The 17,706-nt window shown below is 47.7% G+C and overlaps 1 protein-coding gene across 1 annotated transcript in view; it reads right to left on the reverse strand.

The window, feature by feature from the left end:
• Positions 1–820: 820 nt before the first annotated feature.
• Positions 821–17,706, reverse strand: part of LOC119372504 (regucalcin) — a 30,497-nt gene continuing 13,611 nt past the window's right edge. The window contains exons 4-5 of the mRNA XM_049419770.1: positions 4,678–4,824; positions 821–1,206 (exon numbers count right to left, since the gene is read on the reverse strand). Of these exons, the coding sequence (XP_049275727.1) occupies positions 1,013–1,206; positions 4,678–4,824 (341 nt within the window). The 3' untranslated portion in view covers positions 821–1,012. The remainder of the gene's footprint in view (positions 1,207–4,677; positions 4,825–17,706) is intronic.

Consider the following 17,706-nt stretch of genomic DNA (forward strand, 5'->3'; position numbering starts at 1 on the left):
TCTTAGCCTGCGCTACAATATACCATGCAATATACTAACTAGCCAACATTGCCACCCTCATCTACCTCCTCAAGATTTGGGCTTCAGGTGACAGATTTTTCAGGTTTCCTTTTCTTACGGTGGCTAACTACTCATTGCAGGTTTCATGTGTCCGAGTCAACAATGTTAAGAATCATGAACATGCGGCTGGATACATCCTCTGTGCGCCCTTATCTGGTAATGGAGTGGCCTGATCGACATTGTTCGAGATCTTCAATGCCAATGGCATTCAGAAAATCGTTTGGCCCACAAGTAGCGGTTATGATTGACTGCTTTGAAGTGTTTATTGAGCGACCAACATCCGTGCTGCCACCGTCACTGACATGGCCTACATACAAGCTCCACAATATACGATGAAGTTCCTTATAGGTATTGTTCCACAAGGTGTGATCACGTTTATTTCACGAGGATGGTTCTATGGTGTGCTCAACAGCCTGCTGCCTGGGGATAAGTGAATAATTTGAGTAGGACGAAGTGTTAAATCCGGCGGAATTTTCTGCAGCATTTCAAGCATGTTGGTACCTAACATGCTTGAAATGCTGCAGAAAATTCCGCCGGATTTAACACTTCGTCCTACTCAAATTATTCACTTATCCCCAGGCAGCAGGCTGTTGAGCACACCATAGAACCATCCTCGTGAAATAAACGTGATCACACCTTGTGGAACAATACCTATAAGGAACTTCATCGTATATTGTGGAGCTTGTATGTACCTAACATGCTTGGGGAAAAAAGAAGGTTGGTATAATTTGAGGTCCGGTGGTCCAGCGCCGCCAATTAACCACAAGGTGGGTGCCCTCCAAAGCGACTATGCTACTTCTTTGTGCTGTCCGGAAGCACCTTGTATGTCCAAGGCGATCTTGCGCTACGCCAACTAACCGCAGCAGATCACGGCCTCCGTGATTCCAAGAGGCACGAAGAATAGCGGAGGCCGCGTTCTGGCGTCGTTCTCTCAGCACTACGCCAAGTGCGGCTAGCCGGCAAACTCGTAGGCCGCCCTGCCCTTCACTCCTAGCTCCGTGATCCTGTAGAGTCGGCCATCCTCGGGTTTTTTGGCGTCTGGGCGAAAACTGGCTGTCGTCACGTAGAGGACGTCGTAGTTCTCGCCTCCGAAGCAGCACGACGTGGTGTACTTGGCCGGAAAGTCTATCTTGGTCAGGATCTTGGCTGCAGAAATAAAAAAAAAATACACACATATCAGCGGATGTAAACTGTGCAGTGACGTCAGAAGATGGGTTAGCGACCCAGTGTCACAAGGTAGATGCATTTCAAATGCGCAGCTACCAGCCCTGCAGCACGCCAAGATCGCTTCGATGACATAAGCTATTGATTTCTGTCGAATTTGAACATAGTAAAATGTCGAAGTTGTCTTCTAAGCGGCGGCAGTGCTAACATAAGCAGCCATTATGCAGCTTACTTAAGCCTAATAAAAGTTGGAAGGTATGTTTACAGTATTAATATAAGGTCAGTTTTGCGGCTTCGTGTACTCTAAGACAATTAACCATGCATCGACCACGTTTGTGTTGTTATTAAACTGCAGAAAAAATATTTGGCTTCCCATAACCTAAAACAAGACAAAGATCCTGGCTTTACAAGGAAGACGTTATGTAGCATACGATCTCGATAAAATGTCATCCTGTGGACACCATTCACTTTTGTTTCTAAGCCTTTCCAAATAGGCGTTTGAAATAGGCCTTGGAATCATAGCTATTCACTGCTATGCTGAAGGTAGTCCTACATCCCAACATTTGACGCACGCTGGAGTTAAAAGAACCCCAGATGGTCAAACTTAACCGGAAGTCCACCGCTACGACGTGCCTGATAATCGTATCATGGTTTCGGCCCGTGAAACCCAAGAATATAACTTTTAAAGATTCTCAGTTGAATTCAACATAATCCCCAAAGGAAGCATAATTCAAATTGCAAGAAATCAGTGCGCGCCAATTAAGTGGTGAATTCGCTGTCTTTTGAAAAAGCGTTCTCCGCTCTATACTTCAAGAAGGTGGATATTTGGGCGAGGAACTAGCTTAACGGAACTGCGTAAATGGACGACACGGAAGCACACACGAAACAAGGAAATAAACTGAACAAGTCCCGTCTCGTATAATTGTTTTTTATTCTACGCGTGAAAATGGTTGATGATGTTCTGTTGTACTCCCTTTCATGTCGTTCATTCGCACTCAGGGAGCTTGAAGCTGCCCTGGCAACTCATTCTGATCACTCGGCTCCCGGCGAGGATGAGATAACATATGCTACACCCGGCAATATTCCCAACAATGCTAAGGAATTCCTCTTACGAACACTCAACTAAGCATGGGACAGCGGCTGTCTGCCGAGCTCTCAATTGGACATCATCTCCCATTTGTATGATTCCGAAGCAGGGCAAGCCTCCATACCTCTATAACCTTCGCCCTATCTCTTTGACGTCGTGCGTTGGCAAGAACCTTGAGCGAATGTCCCTGACTCACCTGTCTGATTTTATTGAGGCGAGAGAGTTCTTCCCCCATTCTGTTAACGGCTTCTGACGGCGCATCTGTGCACAGGACATGTTCCTCGCTCTCCAGCACACTCTTCTCGCACCTTCTCGCAACCAGACTCATGCTCTTGTAACCGTTGATGTACGTAAGGCATTCGATGGCGTGTGATGACCACACATTCGCTCATCTCTCCTCCATTTCATGTGGCTCCCGCATGTGTACTTACATCCGGTCCTTCCTTTCTAATCTAATAAGGTTGTTTAAAAATAATAAAGTTGTTTACTACTACTACTTCCTAATCCAGTAGCTCGCTTCAGAGTCAGCAGTCATCTGTCCAACCGTCACTCCCTCACTCGTGGCACTCCTAAAGGTACCGTACTATCTCCTACCTTATTTAATATGAATATGGTCCCTCTTGCCTCCCAACTATCTTAAATTCCTGATCTCCGCCATATTTCTTATGCAGACGACATCACTATCTGGTTTACGCCTGGTTCTCCCGGCCAAGTGCAGGACACTTTACAACGTCACCTAGATATTATCGCTTCCTTTTGTTTCCACTGCTGGTCTGCCTCACGCTCCGGTAAAATGCTCTCGTCCCCCTGCATCTTTCTGGCTCTCCCATTCCTACCGTTCAACAATGCAAAGTTCTTGGCTTTCATTTGCACGCGGCCAACAGCGTGCAGGCCCTTCATCACGCTATCAGGACTCCACTCGGTGACTCACCTCCTGTGACGCGTTTTCACTCGGCAGTCGGGTCTCCACGAGGCTCATGCGTGCCGGGTTGCCCATGCGCTCGCCCTCAACAAGTTCCTGTACTTTATACCTTACGTTCAATTCACCCAAACCTAACTTAATGCCCTCGGAACAGCTCTGATAGGCATCTACAAGGCAGCTCTCAACCTCCCTATCACTACCTCTACCACTAAGGTCTTTGTCACAGGCCTGTTCCATCCAGTACGTTCTATTCTTTCTCTCCATCACGACTCTCAGATTACCCGTCCTTATTTGACCCGTCAGGGACAATGGTTATTGGACGAAGCGGGTATCCCTTACATTCCAGTCCCTGTTCCCACCTTGTTTTCTCCTGCATGCATCCCTACTCCCAACCTTCGTATCCTCTCCCTCCCGTCCAACAAGTCTCCCGTTATGCACGCCGGCCGTCGTCACGCGGTAGCGCAGCATCATTCCCCTCCTTTTTCTATACAAAGGGAGTCGCCTACGCGGATGCCGAATTCGTGGCTCTTCGGGGTTCCTGCGGCTACGCCATCTACCATCCACACCTTCCGGCACCTGAAACCCACACCAGTGGGTCATACCTCCACCCGCCAGATGTACTTTCGCTCGAGGTCCTTTCCATTGCCCATACCCTACAGTCATTTTCATCCCTCCCTTCTCTCCGCGAGTACACGATATACTCTGACTCTTACGCCGCCATCCGTAACATACAGAAACGCACCTTACCCCCTTCCCTACAACAGGAGGTCGAACGAGCGGCCTCTGCACTCCAACCTTCCACTGTTTTCCTCCGCTGGATTCCTGGCCATTCAGAGATTGACGGCAATAAGCTGGCTCACCGGCTCGCCCACAATATTCGGCACCTGGCAACGTTCATTCTCTCGCTCAGACCTTTGGAAGACAGTGGCAGCTCCGTGAAGAACGATGGGAAGATCTCCCTGTGCCATTCTATCAAGGAGGTATACCTCCAGCGCCGACTCGAAAAGCTCCTCTAACCTCCTCATCCATCACTCACAGTGCTAGAGACTCGAATTTTACGGCACATCCAAATGAATTGACTGATCACCCCCTCTCGTCTTTTTCTGTATAAATATAGATCTGACCCCTGCTGTCCCAACTGCCACTCGACATATTCAGACTTGTCACACTGCCCAACTGCTGAGCAATCCAGCTCTTATCCTCCCCCTTCCTTTTCCATCACCACCTGGCTCGACAGGATCGGCGCCGAAGGGGAAGAAGAACAGCGTCGACTGGTCGCGCAGGCGGTCGAAACGCTCGGCCTCTGAATTTGGCTGATTAAAGTCTATTACTACTACTACAAGTTGTCTTATAGCGCTTTAGAGTGGATTCAAAGAACACATAAGGTGGCCAGCCGCAGGTTCTCCACACATTAAAGTACCCAACTAAGACGAAAACATCCCACCAGTCTCTGGGTCAATCTGGATAACGGCGCTGCCTTCGAAGCACGCCATCCAGATCTTATCGTTGACGTCGATGGTCATGCCGTCCGGGAGCCCCAGTTCCTGAAAGCCGGGTGTCTTATTGAAGTCGACCAGTACTCGCCGGTTCCCTGCGCGGACAAAGAACGATTGCGAGCTTAGGCAGCTTCTGGCTCGAATCAGTGAACACAAGATAATTTCACTGAGAGGAAAACTCACAGGTTCCCTTAAACATTCGCCTGAGATGACTCGAAAGCGAAAGCCATCTGTTGTGGCTATTTCATCACCACCACCATCATCAACGGAGATTGAGAGGTCACGTGAGAGAGATAGATAGAACAACTTTGATAGAGTCCAGTGCAGACGCTGAGGTTGCCCCGCATCACCCGGCTCCGCTGACTGTTGATGCTGTGGATGATGATGCTGTATTAAAGCGCACCTCCTTGTAAGAGTTGGCAACTTTAAAGGCCGAACCATATAGAGCGCTTTTGCTGGCGTTTTCCCGGCGTTTCGTACGCCGGCGTCCCTCGACGTCGACGCTACCGGTGACGGTGGCCGAAACGTCCACCTCTGGACGGTCCAGACATCACGGGCGGCAGCGTCGACGCCGGAAGCAGTTCGATGTACGTAGGACCAATCAGCGTGCGGCTGGCAGCGACTTCCGCTACGTAACGGCGTCGTCGCTGCTGCCAAAATGGCTGCCGCCCGCCTCGGATCTAATAAGTCGTCGCCGTGCACTGTGTGGCCCTTAAGTTCTCAACTGATGCTTGTATTTGACTTAGCTTGTTCCCTAGAAGCTTCGACAGCAAAGCGATCGTGATATCTTTGAAGTCTTTCCGAGCGCCGTGCTCAAGTTCATCGGTAGGCTTAGCAGGAATGAGTGTATTGGCCGAATACGTGGCCTCAAAGATGTACGGCAGCTTCAAGCTCAGAGGCCATATATTACAAGTTTGTGCTTCTTCTTAATGCCAGTAGCTGGCGCTACAAGTCAAATAAAAAGAAAATAGACTTTTCTGTGGCGTTGTGACTCGTTTTCTGCACCACAGAACTGCAGAACTGCTAATGAGACATAAAAGCTATAATCAGGAATACATCTTGTTGGTCCATTGACGGAAACTGTACACTGCTTTACGAGGTGTCAGGTTCATTCCCTCTGGTCACACTGTGTGTGACGCTGAGCTAACGCTCTTCATATGGTTTGCCGCCCTCTCTGACGGCGTTGATGCGACGACGCCGAGGGACGCAACGCCAGGAAACGCCGGCAAAAACGCTCTATATGGTTCGGGCTTAAATCTCCTACTCGTTGCGCTATGCATATGGTGTGACAACTCGTGTGATTATACGCTTCTGTAACGTAATACTATATCTGCTAACGCGACTTCTCGCCAGGCACGGCGACTATATGGAATATTTTCACTAAGCGGTTTTAAGTACTGGCATGACTCTGTGACAGAACACTTGACTGCCACGCAGGATACCTGGTTTGATTACGGCTCGGATCGTGTTTTTTATCTGCAATTTATTACATTCACGCCATTGTTGTACGAAATGGCGTTCCAAGACCGACATTCCCGAATGACATTCTAGGAACAAGTCCCTTTTGTGAGGAACGGAGGAACGCCACCGGGTTCCGTTAAGGAGCGGTGGAAATGTAACGGCAACTGGTTACGTTTTGCGAAGGAACGGCAGTGGCAACGGCGTTCCATCTGTAAACGTTGCTTTGCATTGACAAAACGTGTAAGTAAGTGCGGCATGACATGCAAAGCAGGGTGGTGGAGCGGCCGCGTAAGGCGCAGGAAACTACCGCTCGCCTGGCAGGCGACTACGTTGAATCTTGGTTTCACTTGAAGACGTCCGCCGGGGGCGCTGGGAAGCGCGCGGCACCGAAACCGAGCATGTGCGGGAGGGATAGCTTATTTTTCTGTTTTCTCTGAGCCAGTCTGGACAGCAACTAAGGGCCGTTGAGTCTGGACACACCGTGGCGAACATTTACTTCATAGTCTATAGAATCATCGAACCCCTTTGTAAGGCCGCCACCAGGAAAGCACTTATGTTTTTCCTTGTTGACATTTATGTTCGGTCAACTAGAGAAGTAGCTTTTCTTTGTTCCTTTGTTAGTTTTTTTTGCTGTGTGTCCCCGTGACCTTGTCAGCATAGGGAAAAGCGTGTGACCGTTGGCGACCTGAACTACAGGAGCCGAGGCGCCTGCGCATGGTTCCGCGAAGTCCTCAGATGCCAGAGATAGAGCGAATATGCTAGGAACCGACACAACCCTCGCGGCCGCAGAAAGCGGCTGAAACACCGACGTGCTAACCACTGAAATAAGCGCGGTGGCCTACCGCTGCCTATGAATGGACTTCTTTACGGGCCCCAACGCAACGGTGGCGAGGTTACACTTTGGTAGGACTTGGGTGGGAGCTGCTTGTCGCGTGCAGCGTACGCTTCCGCCGTTTATGTTCGCGCGCTCGCCGACTGCGGAGTTTAGGCCAGTTCTTTTTTCTCGTCGCATGGTCTTTAGGGGTTGGTTAGAAGACATATACACCTCGTGCATGCCGCTGGTAGCTGTGGACAAACCTCAGCCTTTAGACACTCGGTTGCATGGGAGAGGTCCGCAGCGCAGTGGACGCGGGCGCCGCAGTGGACGCGGGCACCGCAGTGGCGCCTGTCCGGTGCCTTCGATGGCGAGTTTTCTCTGCGGCCATCGGCCCAGTTGAGTTCGGCAGCCACCGCACTGGAAACGCCTGTGTCATGCAATAAACGATACGCGTACATTCAACGCTAGTTCATTCATTCTTACTGCCCTCACTATGCATGCCCTCGCTCGTGCGACCTTTGTTGACATTGTTCTTATTTGCGTACAACACGGCAGTTTCCTGCAGTGCTTCGGTGGAACAGCTCGTCAACATTGCCAACGAAGAGCTGCGGAGAAAAGAGATTCGCCTGTCGGACGCCAGCACTGAGGCACATGCAACACTTGCTGAGTTCAAACAAGATACTTAACTAAGCTGTGAATATCTATTCTGGATATCATTTTCCAGCCATATCGCAATATTGAATCAGCACCCATCAAACGCCTATGTATTCTTTTCGATGGGGTTTCTTGTGCAAAAAATTTCATTATATTGGTGTACATGAGGAAGTTTTTATTTTGAACATGTGGAGCACTGTGGAGAACACGTGTGGAGAACATCTGGAGAGTGCGCATTTGAAGACCAGCGGGATAAGTACCACATGTGTTGCACTTGTAATCGGCGAGCACCAGTGCAGCACTTAGACAAGTCTGCAGTATGTCCGGTGATCTGCAAAGAAGTTCGACTAGGAGCGTTTCTTCAGATTAATATAACCTGCTATGGCGATGTTCAAATTCTTATAATACGCATAGTTTAATGTAAGCTTTCAGTTGCTCGCTTTATTTCGAATCAGGACTTTTCCGACACAATATTTTAATTCAAGAAATGACCGAATATAACGGTAATGCAGCGACACGTTGCAATAATGTGAGTGTAACGGTAACGCGTTCCTTCTGAATTAAGGGAACTTGTAATGGGAACTCGTTTCTAAATAGGCAAGAAACGAGCTTTAATTCCTGTTTTAGAGGAAGGTGTACAACACTGATTCACGCAGGTCATGTGAGTTTTCATACCGCGCGCCGTGTTTTTCAAGGTCATCGTCCGATGAGGCACTATAGGCTTTTGCCTAAATAACGAACTGAAAAGAAATGCACTGTTGAAAGCTAGTTAACAACCCTACACAAAAAAAGTGCCCGTGAACATAAAAGCTGTGCAGCTGAAAGCAGGAGTGGTGTGGAGGCTGGCCCCCTGCAGGTCCCATCGCACAGCACCGCGGGAAAGCGAATGCCGACGCGACGATTTCTGCAGGGGAGCAACGATCCCGTTCGTGTCCGACCTGAGCTAATACATACAACGATCGTTTCTGTAGTCCAAGCAACCGTCGAACACTTTTCCGGCTCGAGTGGCTGGCATTCGAGAGAGCAGCCCTCGGGCAGGCACGGGATCGCTCCTCTGACCCCGGGCCATCAACCGCCATTTCGCGGGACAGCGTGGGCGCTCACACCGACTCCATCGGCGGCGGGTTACATTTGGACGACGGTACGACGCAACCGTCTTCCAGGATTCGAACCCACAACACCTTCCATGCTCGACAACGACTACGATACATCGTCAATGGTCTGGTGATATGAGAGTGATGAAAGTGACATATATACCTGTGTGTACAGCGGGTAATTGCGTTGCTACAGTTAAGTTACACAGCAAACGGGTTTGAGCCTTTTAGGGAGTTTCGGGCTCGACGCATAACGTGCATCCAAAAGGTATACTACGCAAAACCCCCTTCAAAAAGAGGTTCAAAAGGAGGTTTTATTTACATCCTTTAAGGGAGTGATTAGACAGAACTAAGGAGGTAAATTTGTGTTTTTATTGAACTCATTTTGAGGGCTTGAATGGAGCGCATTGGAAGTTTTTCTGGTTCTTTTGAGAGCTTTTAAAGCCTCCTTTTGGAGGTAAAGTTGGTGTTTTTATGTAACCCATTTTGGGGGCTTGAACAGAGCGCATTGAGAGTTTTTCTACTTCTTTTGAGAGCTGTTAAAGCCTCCTTTTATACGAGGCCCTAGAGCGGTCGCGAAATGAAAAAAAAAAGTGTATCTTAGGCAGTAATATTACGTTTACCGGCCAATTACCGCTACTATTCATCACTAGGACATAATAGAAAATGGACACCAAAGTATTTATGCACAATCATGACATTTGCATACAAGTACGCACGACACAGGAATCGAACTCGCGACCACACGCACTCAAAGCAAGCACTATAACCATTACACCACAGCGCTACCACTTGCAAGCTTGTTTTTTTTCGTGGGCTTATATATGTACCAATGTATGTACAAAGCGGCTGGTAACCCGTCAGCACAACTTCGAACTTCTGTTCTTGTACCATCGGCGTGTGTTTGCTCTTGCGGAAGGTCAATGCATAATTTGTGGGGCGTCATGCAGGCCGAGCCGATCGACGTAAACACCCCCGGCTCCGAATTCTCCGGTTCACCGTGTCGTGCCGCTAGAAAAATTATAAATGTGTGCCCTCTTCGCTCGCGCTAAATTCGTGAATACCAGCGTGACAAAGGTATCTTCAGATGAGCGAACGTATGTGCATTCCATGAGCGTATGCTGTGGAGCAATTTTCGTTATTTCTGCAGCCGCGAACTGCGCGCGTCCAGATGCGGCAGCGTGTTATGAGCGGTTCGAAGACCGCCTGCGCTCTCATATGAAAGTTACACACGCAGAGGCCCGACTTAGAAGAACATTGTAACGCGCCTACATTAAGTGCATTTAATGCGCGCGTACTGCGGCGAGCTGCACGCAGGGGCAGCAGCGCGCTCTGAGCAGCTGAACAAAAAACTGTTTCCGCAATTGGCGCTTATTCGCAATGCACCCTTTAGCGCGGACCGCCTGCGTTCGCATAGGAAAATTACACACGCAGAAAATTCCAGAGTTACAAGGACATTGTAACGCGCCTACATAAAGTGCGTTGAATGCACGCGTACAGCCGCGAGCAGCGCCTTCTGAGCAGCTGAACGCTTATCTATTTCCGCAATTAGCGCTTAATCGCAATGCACGCTTTAGCACGGCATTCAGTGATTCTCTATAACACATATTCAGTATTTGTTTGCTTTCATACTCAGATACTACCTACATTTCTTACTAATTAGCTTTTATTGGTAAGCATCACGCCACCGCGTTAAAGCGAATGCCTAACGCGTACCCCAAGGTCAAGGTCAACCTCCCCAGTTTACCAGTGACAGGTCTCCCACAAAACAAAAAAGTTAATGTACTTGCACTTCTCTCTTGTGAACGTCCATGTGTACTTGGCCCTCCCCTCAGACAGATGATGCAGTACCCATTAATAAAAAGCATTACCCTCTTCCTCAATGGAACAGCTGTTCTTGAGAAAATATGGTTCTGTTGAATGACTTCACCACAGCAGCAGAGAGGTTGGCTTGTTTGCAATGGGCCTTTTTCAGGAGGGTAGTCTGCGCATGCGCGGCGGCGGTGACGACACGCGCGCCATGTTTTTTGAGGGTCACAGCGTGGCAACAGGAGCGGACTGAGCGCCACCTGGCGTGCAAGATTTGCAAATTTTCCCGAAAAATACCAGGCCTCCGAGAATATCTACCGGCACGCGGTGGGCAACTTCGGAGGCCATGGACCCTCAGTTTCGATTTCAGCGATCTCCACTAGAGGCGCTCTTCGGACAAACACGAGGACTGTAGCAAATATGCAGAAAACTGGAAAAACTATCATATGTGCACTCCCTCGTCCACCTGCCCACTACGTTAAACTTTATTTATACAACAGCAACCTTCAATTATGCTACTATTGATAAAAGATCAACCAATCTACGTTAGAGCACAGTGATGACTTTCTGTCTTTCTGTTGCCTATCTTCTACAACGTGTCATAATCTGTGAATCATCTGTTCAATGTGTTTGGTAATAAAACACAAGCAGTTACATTGAGCAGGCAGTGTTTCAGCAATTTGTTTTGCAAGCACAAATTCATTTCTTCAATTTGCATGCACGACAAGTAGTCACACTTCAATTGATACAAGAACCAGTGGTTGCAACATTTTATTGGAATCAAAACAGCAGCAGTTCTCGTGTCAATGTAAGGATATAGGTATATATTTCCATCGTCGTGCACAGAACCTACTCCCAAAACTGAATACGTGGAACAACATATACAGTACAGCCTAAGCACTATACATAATTCACAGCAGTAAAGCAATACGAAAGTAGGGTGTAAAATCTCATCATGATGCACACTAACGTGTGCACTTCACCGTGCCAGTATGTAAGTATAATCCAAAAAATAAGCTATCCAAGGAACTTGGTGTCAGCCTACACACAAAGGAAACTAATTAGTACAATAAGGCTAGCATCACTTTTGGGAAATATGAAACCGTGTAGACAGGCAGTTGTACAGTTTTTTATTGCATTAGTTTGCCCTATGGCATCAAAACATGTCGCAGATGATTTTGGAGTTGAGTTTCCTACAAAAAAGCCCAAAATAGACCTGTGGTGTTGACTGTAGGTCCACTTACCAAGGTGCATAAAAGCATTCAGCAATGCCCACAAAATTACAAGGTTGCCTTCATATGTTGCTGTACATATTTACTCGCAGATACCTGGAAGCCATCGTAAATTTCTGGAAGTGTGCTTGGGAACTTGTCGGCATAATCACATGACTGCAATGTACCAATACTTCTAATATGCATAACAAGTACAGCCATGCTTCTATGTTTTTATGCCAGCTAGTGCCATCTGTAACTCAAAAGTTCATCCTTAATTCCTCACTTGATGGCTTACGCATAATTACCACATTGAAAATAATCCAAGCACCATGGCTGCAACGTCAACTTGCAATTAGGCAATCACAGGCACTAAATACAAAAATTCCTGCAAATAGTGACTGGTCGCTTTGCACACTGGATCCTAGGACTTGATATGCCATGAGGATGAATAAAAATTGACCACACATATATAGAGACTGTGAAACAGTCAGGAGTTCAGTTCATAGGTAAGGAAAACGTGAAAACGAAATCAGAACACATAGCAACAAAGGGGACGGAACGACACACTACTATCAACTGAAGTTGAACATGTGCTTCGCTTTTTTAGTCATGCGTGTTTATATCTTTCTGTGGTTTTGATTACACTTCAGTTACTAGTAGCGTACTGTCCTGTCTGCCCCCTTCATTCCTCTATGGATGTGTGATTGTTTAGTTTTGTAATTTTTTCGTACTGTGTGTTTACATCTTTCTGTGATTTCGATTAAACTTCAGTTGCTAGTAGCGCGTCATCCTGTCCCCTTCATTTCTCTGTGCTGTGATTTTTTTTGCACCCCCCTCTTTAACTATGAATATACACCAACTCGCCCAACTGCCCCTGTTAAGACTTATGTTTGCTGAATAACACTGGGTCCACTCAGCGTCTTTTTAAACAATGCGGAATTTCTCAATGCACACGATATCAGAAAGGTTGCACGCAGTATTGCGCATAACACTCTGCATCAATACCAGTGTTGGCCTAAATGTGGTAAGATGTACGAGCTGTTCGACATAGTGTAAAGTGAGGCACATCAGGGTGTTCCCACAATCATGGGTGTCGGCAGGGGTTTGCACAAACGGCACCTGCCGCCATCAAGACACACCAGCACTTGACCCCACCCAAGCTACATCAATGCTCTCCTGCTCACCAGGCCGACACGTTACGCCGCCTTGCACCCCAAGACAAAATCCTGCCGACACTCATGGCCACAATACACTTGACTTGAACACAGACTGGTGGGCAAGCAACACTTGCTGCTTTGCCAGAAGTGTATTGCTGAAAATTACACAAAAAAGAAGTCCACTAAGATTTCTGTATACATAAAAATGAATGTCTTACCGAAGATTCGCACTTGACTATCCTTATTGCAGACATTTTGTCAAAAACACGAAATGAATACAAAATTGAGATGCTGCTAAGTACTTCCTTGTGAGCGTTTCACTTCGTGTGCACAGGGCGAAAAACAAACGGATGTAAAAAAAATGCGAAACACCACCAGAAGTGTACCCTTGCCATGTTTAACATTATGTGGGTAGTTTTTGATGTCAGTAAAGTTATCACTATAAGTACACTTTAAAAGGGTTGTGAATGTTAGCAAGGTCTTGATTAACCGCACCTACTCTGTTTAGGAGTGAAGATTGGGCAACTTGGCACTGAACCATGGCAAAAATAAACAGCGCACTTCTAGTGAGGATAAACTAAGGCCTGGGCACAATAACAGCGCTTTCACCTTGTCAAATTGTGTCAACAGTTATGATACTATGTATTGACCTTGAAAACTATGGCAACATAATGCAAAACAGCAAATTAACGAGATGGAATAGACAAGATGATTCAACAATATGGTTCAACAGACTCAACAGCTGACTTATATCAATGCGATTAAATTAGCCTTGCACATCTCATAATGGCTAAGAATATGCACATGTAACCTTGGCAAATTCCACTGTTGATACATGACCAATGAAGTTGCATTCCTTCCATGCCGTTGAATGGCCGTTCCTTCTTTTCTGTTTTCACTGTTTTCTGATTTTGATTGTTTTCACTAGCATAAATGTTCACCCTTTTTGATTTTGTCACTTTGCAGATGGCGTACGTGTTTTGCCTTTGAATGTGCACGTTTCTTCTGCTTTGTCTTTCCTGTTTCTTTTTGTATGCGTATATGTTTTGCCTTTGAACGTGCACACGTTTCTGCTGCTCTGTCTCTCTTTTTGCTCTACTGGGCCTTGTGCACTTCTCAAGCTACCATTGTCGCTTTTCACTTGAGGCCCATTTCCTGTATTTTGCTGGAATAAACATTTATCCATTCATTCAATACCATAAAACGCATGTGCTTCACAATACACACTGCACTTAGCAGATGTCTGTCACATGATATGGCCGTCATTGTATAGCTTTAACATCATTTATTCGTTCTAGCTAAATGAATCCAAGCTAATGATGTTAATGTACCCTGATATGCTATTTCACTCTTCCTTTATGCATATGTATGAAGGTACAGTGCTTATATACCTTAATATGCTATTTCAGGAGACGGGCAGAGTGCGCAATGCAAAAATGTTGCCGAAAAGTCTTTTCACTTCCTGACAATCTGTGCTTCGGTGGGTTCTCACAGTTGCATGGCGGGAGAAAGAAGTCCAGGGTAGTTGACTGCATCCAAGGTAGATGCTGCAAAATGAGAGCGCACGGTCTTGTCACATGTCAATGTGCGCAAATTGACACGATGATGAAGGATTAAAACAAACAAATGAAGTTGGAGAAAAGAATAAATCGAAAACAAAGTTGTCCTTTATGCACATTCCATCATGTGACAATGTGATAACCGTGGCCTTTTGCTCTAATGTATATTCCCTGAAAGCATCATGCCTCATTCATGCTTTATCGCAGGCAAGAAAATTATATCGTGCAAACAACTTTATCAGGGCGCACTCCTGGGTCGATTGACTGGTCGTATGAAGCATGAGTGATATTCACAGAAGTTCCAAAACATGCATCACACATCATTGCTATCTGAGTTTAACGACTTAAATGCGAAGCATTTGTTAAACACTTCTACGACTTTGAACGGATCTATCTACCTATCTATCTAGCCGCCTACGACTCATAGCTCGTGTGGGTGTTTCATTAATGGGATGTATGCCAAAATTTGTGTGGCATGACACGACTGCATGAAGAACATGAATGATCGGTCTTAACTTGAAAATCATGATATGCATTTCATTAACGACATGATTTACAAGTCACTCTCTTGGTTCTCTTGCGACTGTTTCGTTAACTTGATATTTACCAAAATAGGTATGGCGTCACAAGACTGTATGACGCACATAAACGACAGTTTCTAACTTGCAAATCATGACACGCTTGTCATGTATGGCGTTATTTTGACAACATGGTCTCGGGGGCGCTAGTGGCCGTTTCACATGCTCCATATACACCAAAATTGGTATTGTGCTGTGTGACTGCACGTCCAACATAAATGACAGCTGGCAACATGAAAATAATGACATGCATGTCATGTACACACGCCACGCTCATGGTGCGCTCGCGGCCGGTTCGCTAGCTTGACATACACCTAAATTGATATAGCGTGACGTGATTGTGCGACGAACATAAATGACATATAGTAACATGAAAATAACGACATGTACACTGTCGTCCTTTATGAAAGGGAACACGCGAGCGCGCGGCCTGAGCTCTGCTGCGGCTGCCTACAGTGCCATCAACCGACAGCGAAAGAAAGCGCACCCGCTTTTGGCGTCATCTATTGGCAAACAAAATAACGAGTCATGGCCGGTGGACAAGCGCTGCTAGATTACGCTCCCGCTTCGGTCGCGCAGCGGGCGATGCCGCCAAAAGCGGACGTGCTTTCTTCAGCTCTCGGTTGATGGTGCTGTATGCCAGCTGCCGCAGCGCGCAGGCCGCGCGCTCGCGTGTTCCCTTTCATAAAGGACGACAGTGTACGTCATTTACGGCATGGAGCCTGGTGCACTCGCGTCCGGTTCTCTAACTTGATATCATACCAAGATTTGCATAGCGTGACGTGACTGTATGACGTACATAAATGACAGCTGGTAACATGGAAACAATGAATGACATGCGTGTAATGTACGGCATGGGTTACATGCCACGCTCATGGTGCGGGCGTTTCGCAAGCTTGACATGCCGATTTTCTTTTTTTTTTTTTGCTTTTCATTGCACTTTTCAAGCGACGCAATGTGCAGAAGGTCATCTACAGGTGCATAAGCGACGATAAGGGCTCGCAAAGAGAGAGAACATCAGTGTTACTAACCATTTTTGTTCCTGAATGTGCCGAGCACGCAGGGTGCCCATCATCTGCTTGGTAATGCACAGCGGCACGCTCGCTTGAGTCGACAGGCCGTCGCGATTATCCCACTCGCAGCACAGCATGTCGCACTGTCGTCAAACCACGCATATCACATCCAGCGGCGGGAACACAGTGAGGCTGCAGGCACAAAACGCGCACACACGACCGACACAGCTGATCACTTGAGAAGTGGTGTTGACAAGGCCTAGCCGGCCTTGCCTAGCTACGACGATCGCGCCGCCCGCCGCGGGAACGACTCCCTCCTCACGTTTCTTTCTTTTTTTATGTTTTTTTTTTCTTCGCGCGCGCATGCGGCGCGAAGCTTTGTCCCATTTCACTTCGGTAGCGCCTCGTCTGGCTTGCTTTTGACCTGGCGGGGGCGGGCCGAGTAGGCAGCAGCCGCCAAGGCCAAAGGGCTTGCTCGCTTCCTCTCCAGCCGTTCGGAGAGTCTCGTATATCTCTTTCTCTGGGCTATACTAGTTAAAGGGATCCGGACACCGACAAAATGATTTAAAAACAAATGTATTGACGTTTCGGCTCCCCCACGGAAACCATGTTCACAATAAAAGATCGGCACAGCAGTTAGCCTTTTTTAAGCGCGGCGCATCACGTGACCAAGACACCTGGCGTACATCGGAGGAAGATTACCCTCGTTGCGATTAAGGGTGTGCGGCGTAGTTTGGATGAACAGGGACTCCAGATAAAGGCGTGTAGCACGATTTTTTTCCCTGGCAATCACACGGGCGTCTTTCCAGCTGATAGCGGGTGACGTAGTTGCGCAGTGTTCGGCCACGGCATTGGACGCAACATGTTTATTCGTGACGTCATTCTTGTGCTGTTGAAGTCTCGTCTTGAAGTTGCCGGTTTCCCCCACGTAGACGTAAGGGCAGTCCGCACAGGGGATGACGTACACAACACCCGGGTACCTTTCCTTTTCAAGAGGGTCCTTCACACGTACGAGTTCGTGCCGGAGCTTCCTGGACGGGACGTGCGCAGCCTGCACGTCATAAGACCGCAGAACTCGTGCAAGGGGCTCGCTTACTCCCGGGACGTACGGAATTGCGGCCCGTTTCTGTATGGGTCCAGATTGGGCGGGCACTGCACGAGCCAACTGGCGCCCTACTGAGTCAATTAGGTACTCAGGGTAACCACACGCCATCAGCTCCTGCCGCACCAGTGCATTGTCACCCGCACGGTCTTCCCCTGTCGTGCATACCCTTTCCGCCCGACGAAGAAGAGAGCCGACAACAGACCTCTTTTGCGAAGCCGGGTGCACCGATCTGTAGTTGAGGTAGCGGCCAGTGTGAGTGGGCTTCCTAAACACCTTGAACGACAAGCCTGAGCCATCGCGTTTCACCAGGGCGTCCAAGAACGGTAGCTGGCCCTCAGACTCCGCTTCGATAGTGAACTGAATTGCTGGATGCATACTGTTGAGGTGAACCGTGAATAGGTCGAGGTTCTGCCGCTGCAAAACGCTGAAGCAGTCGTCGACATACCTCAGAAAGCACTTCGGTTTCGGCCTAAACGAGGAAAGCGCCCGAGCTTCGATAGCCTCCATTGTTAGGTT

Source organism: Rhipicephalus sanguineus, chromosome 10 (assembly GCF_013339695.2).
Source record: "Rhipicephalus sanguineus isolate Rsan-2018 chromosome 10, BIME_Rsan_1.4, whole genome shotgun sequence".
Lineage (NCBI taxonomy): Eukaryota > Metazoa > Arthropoda > Arachnida > Ixodida > Ixodidae > Rhipicephalus > Rhipicephalus sanguineus.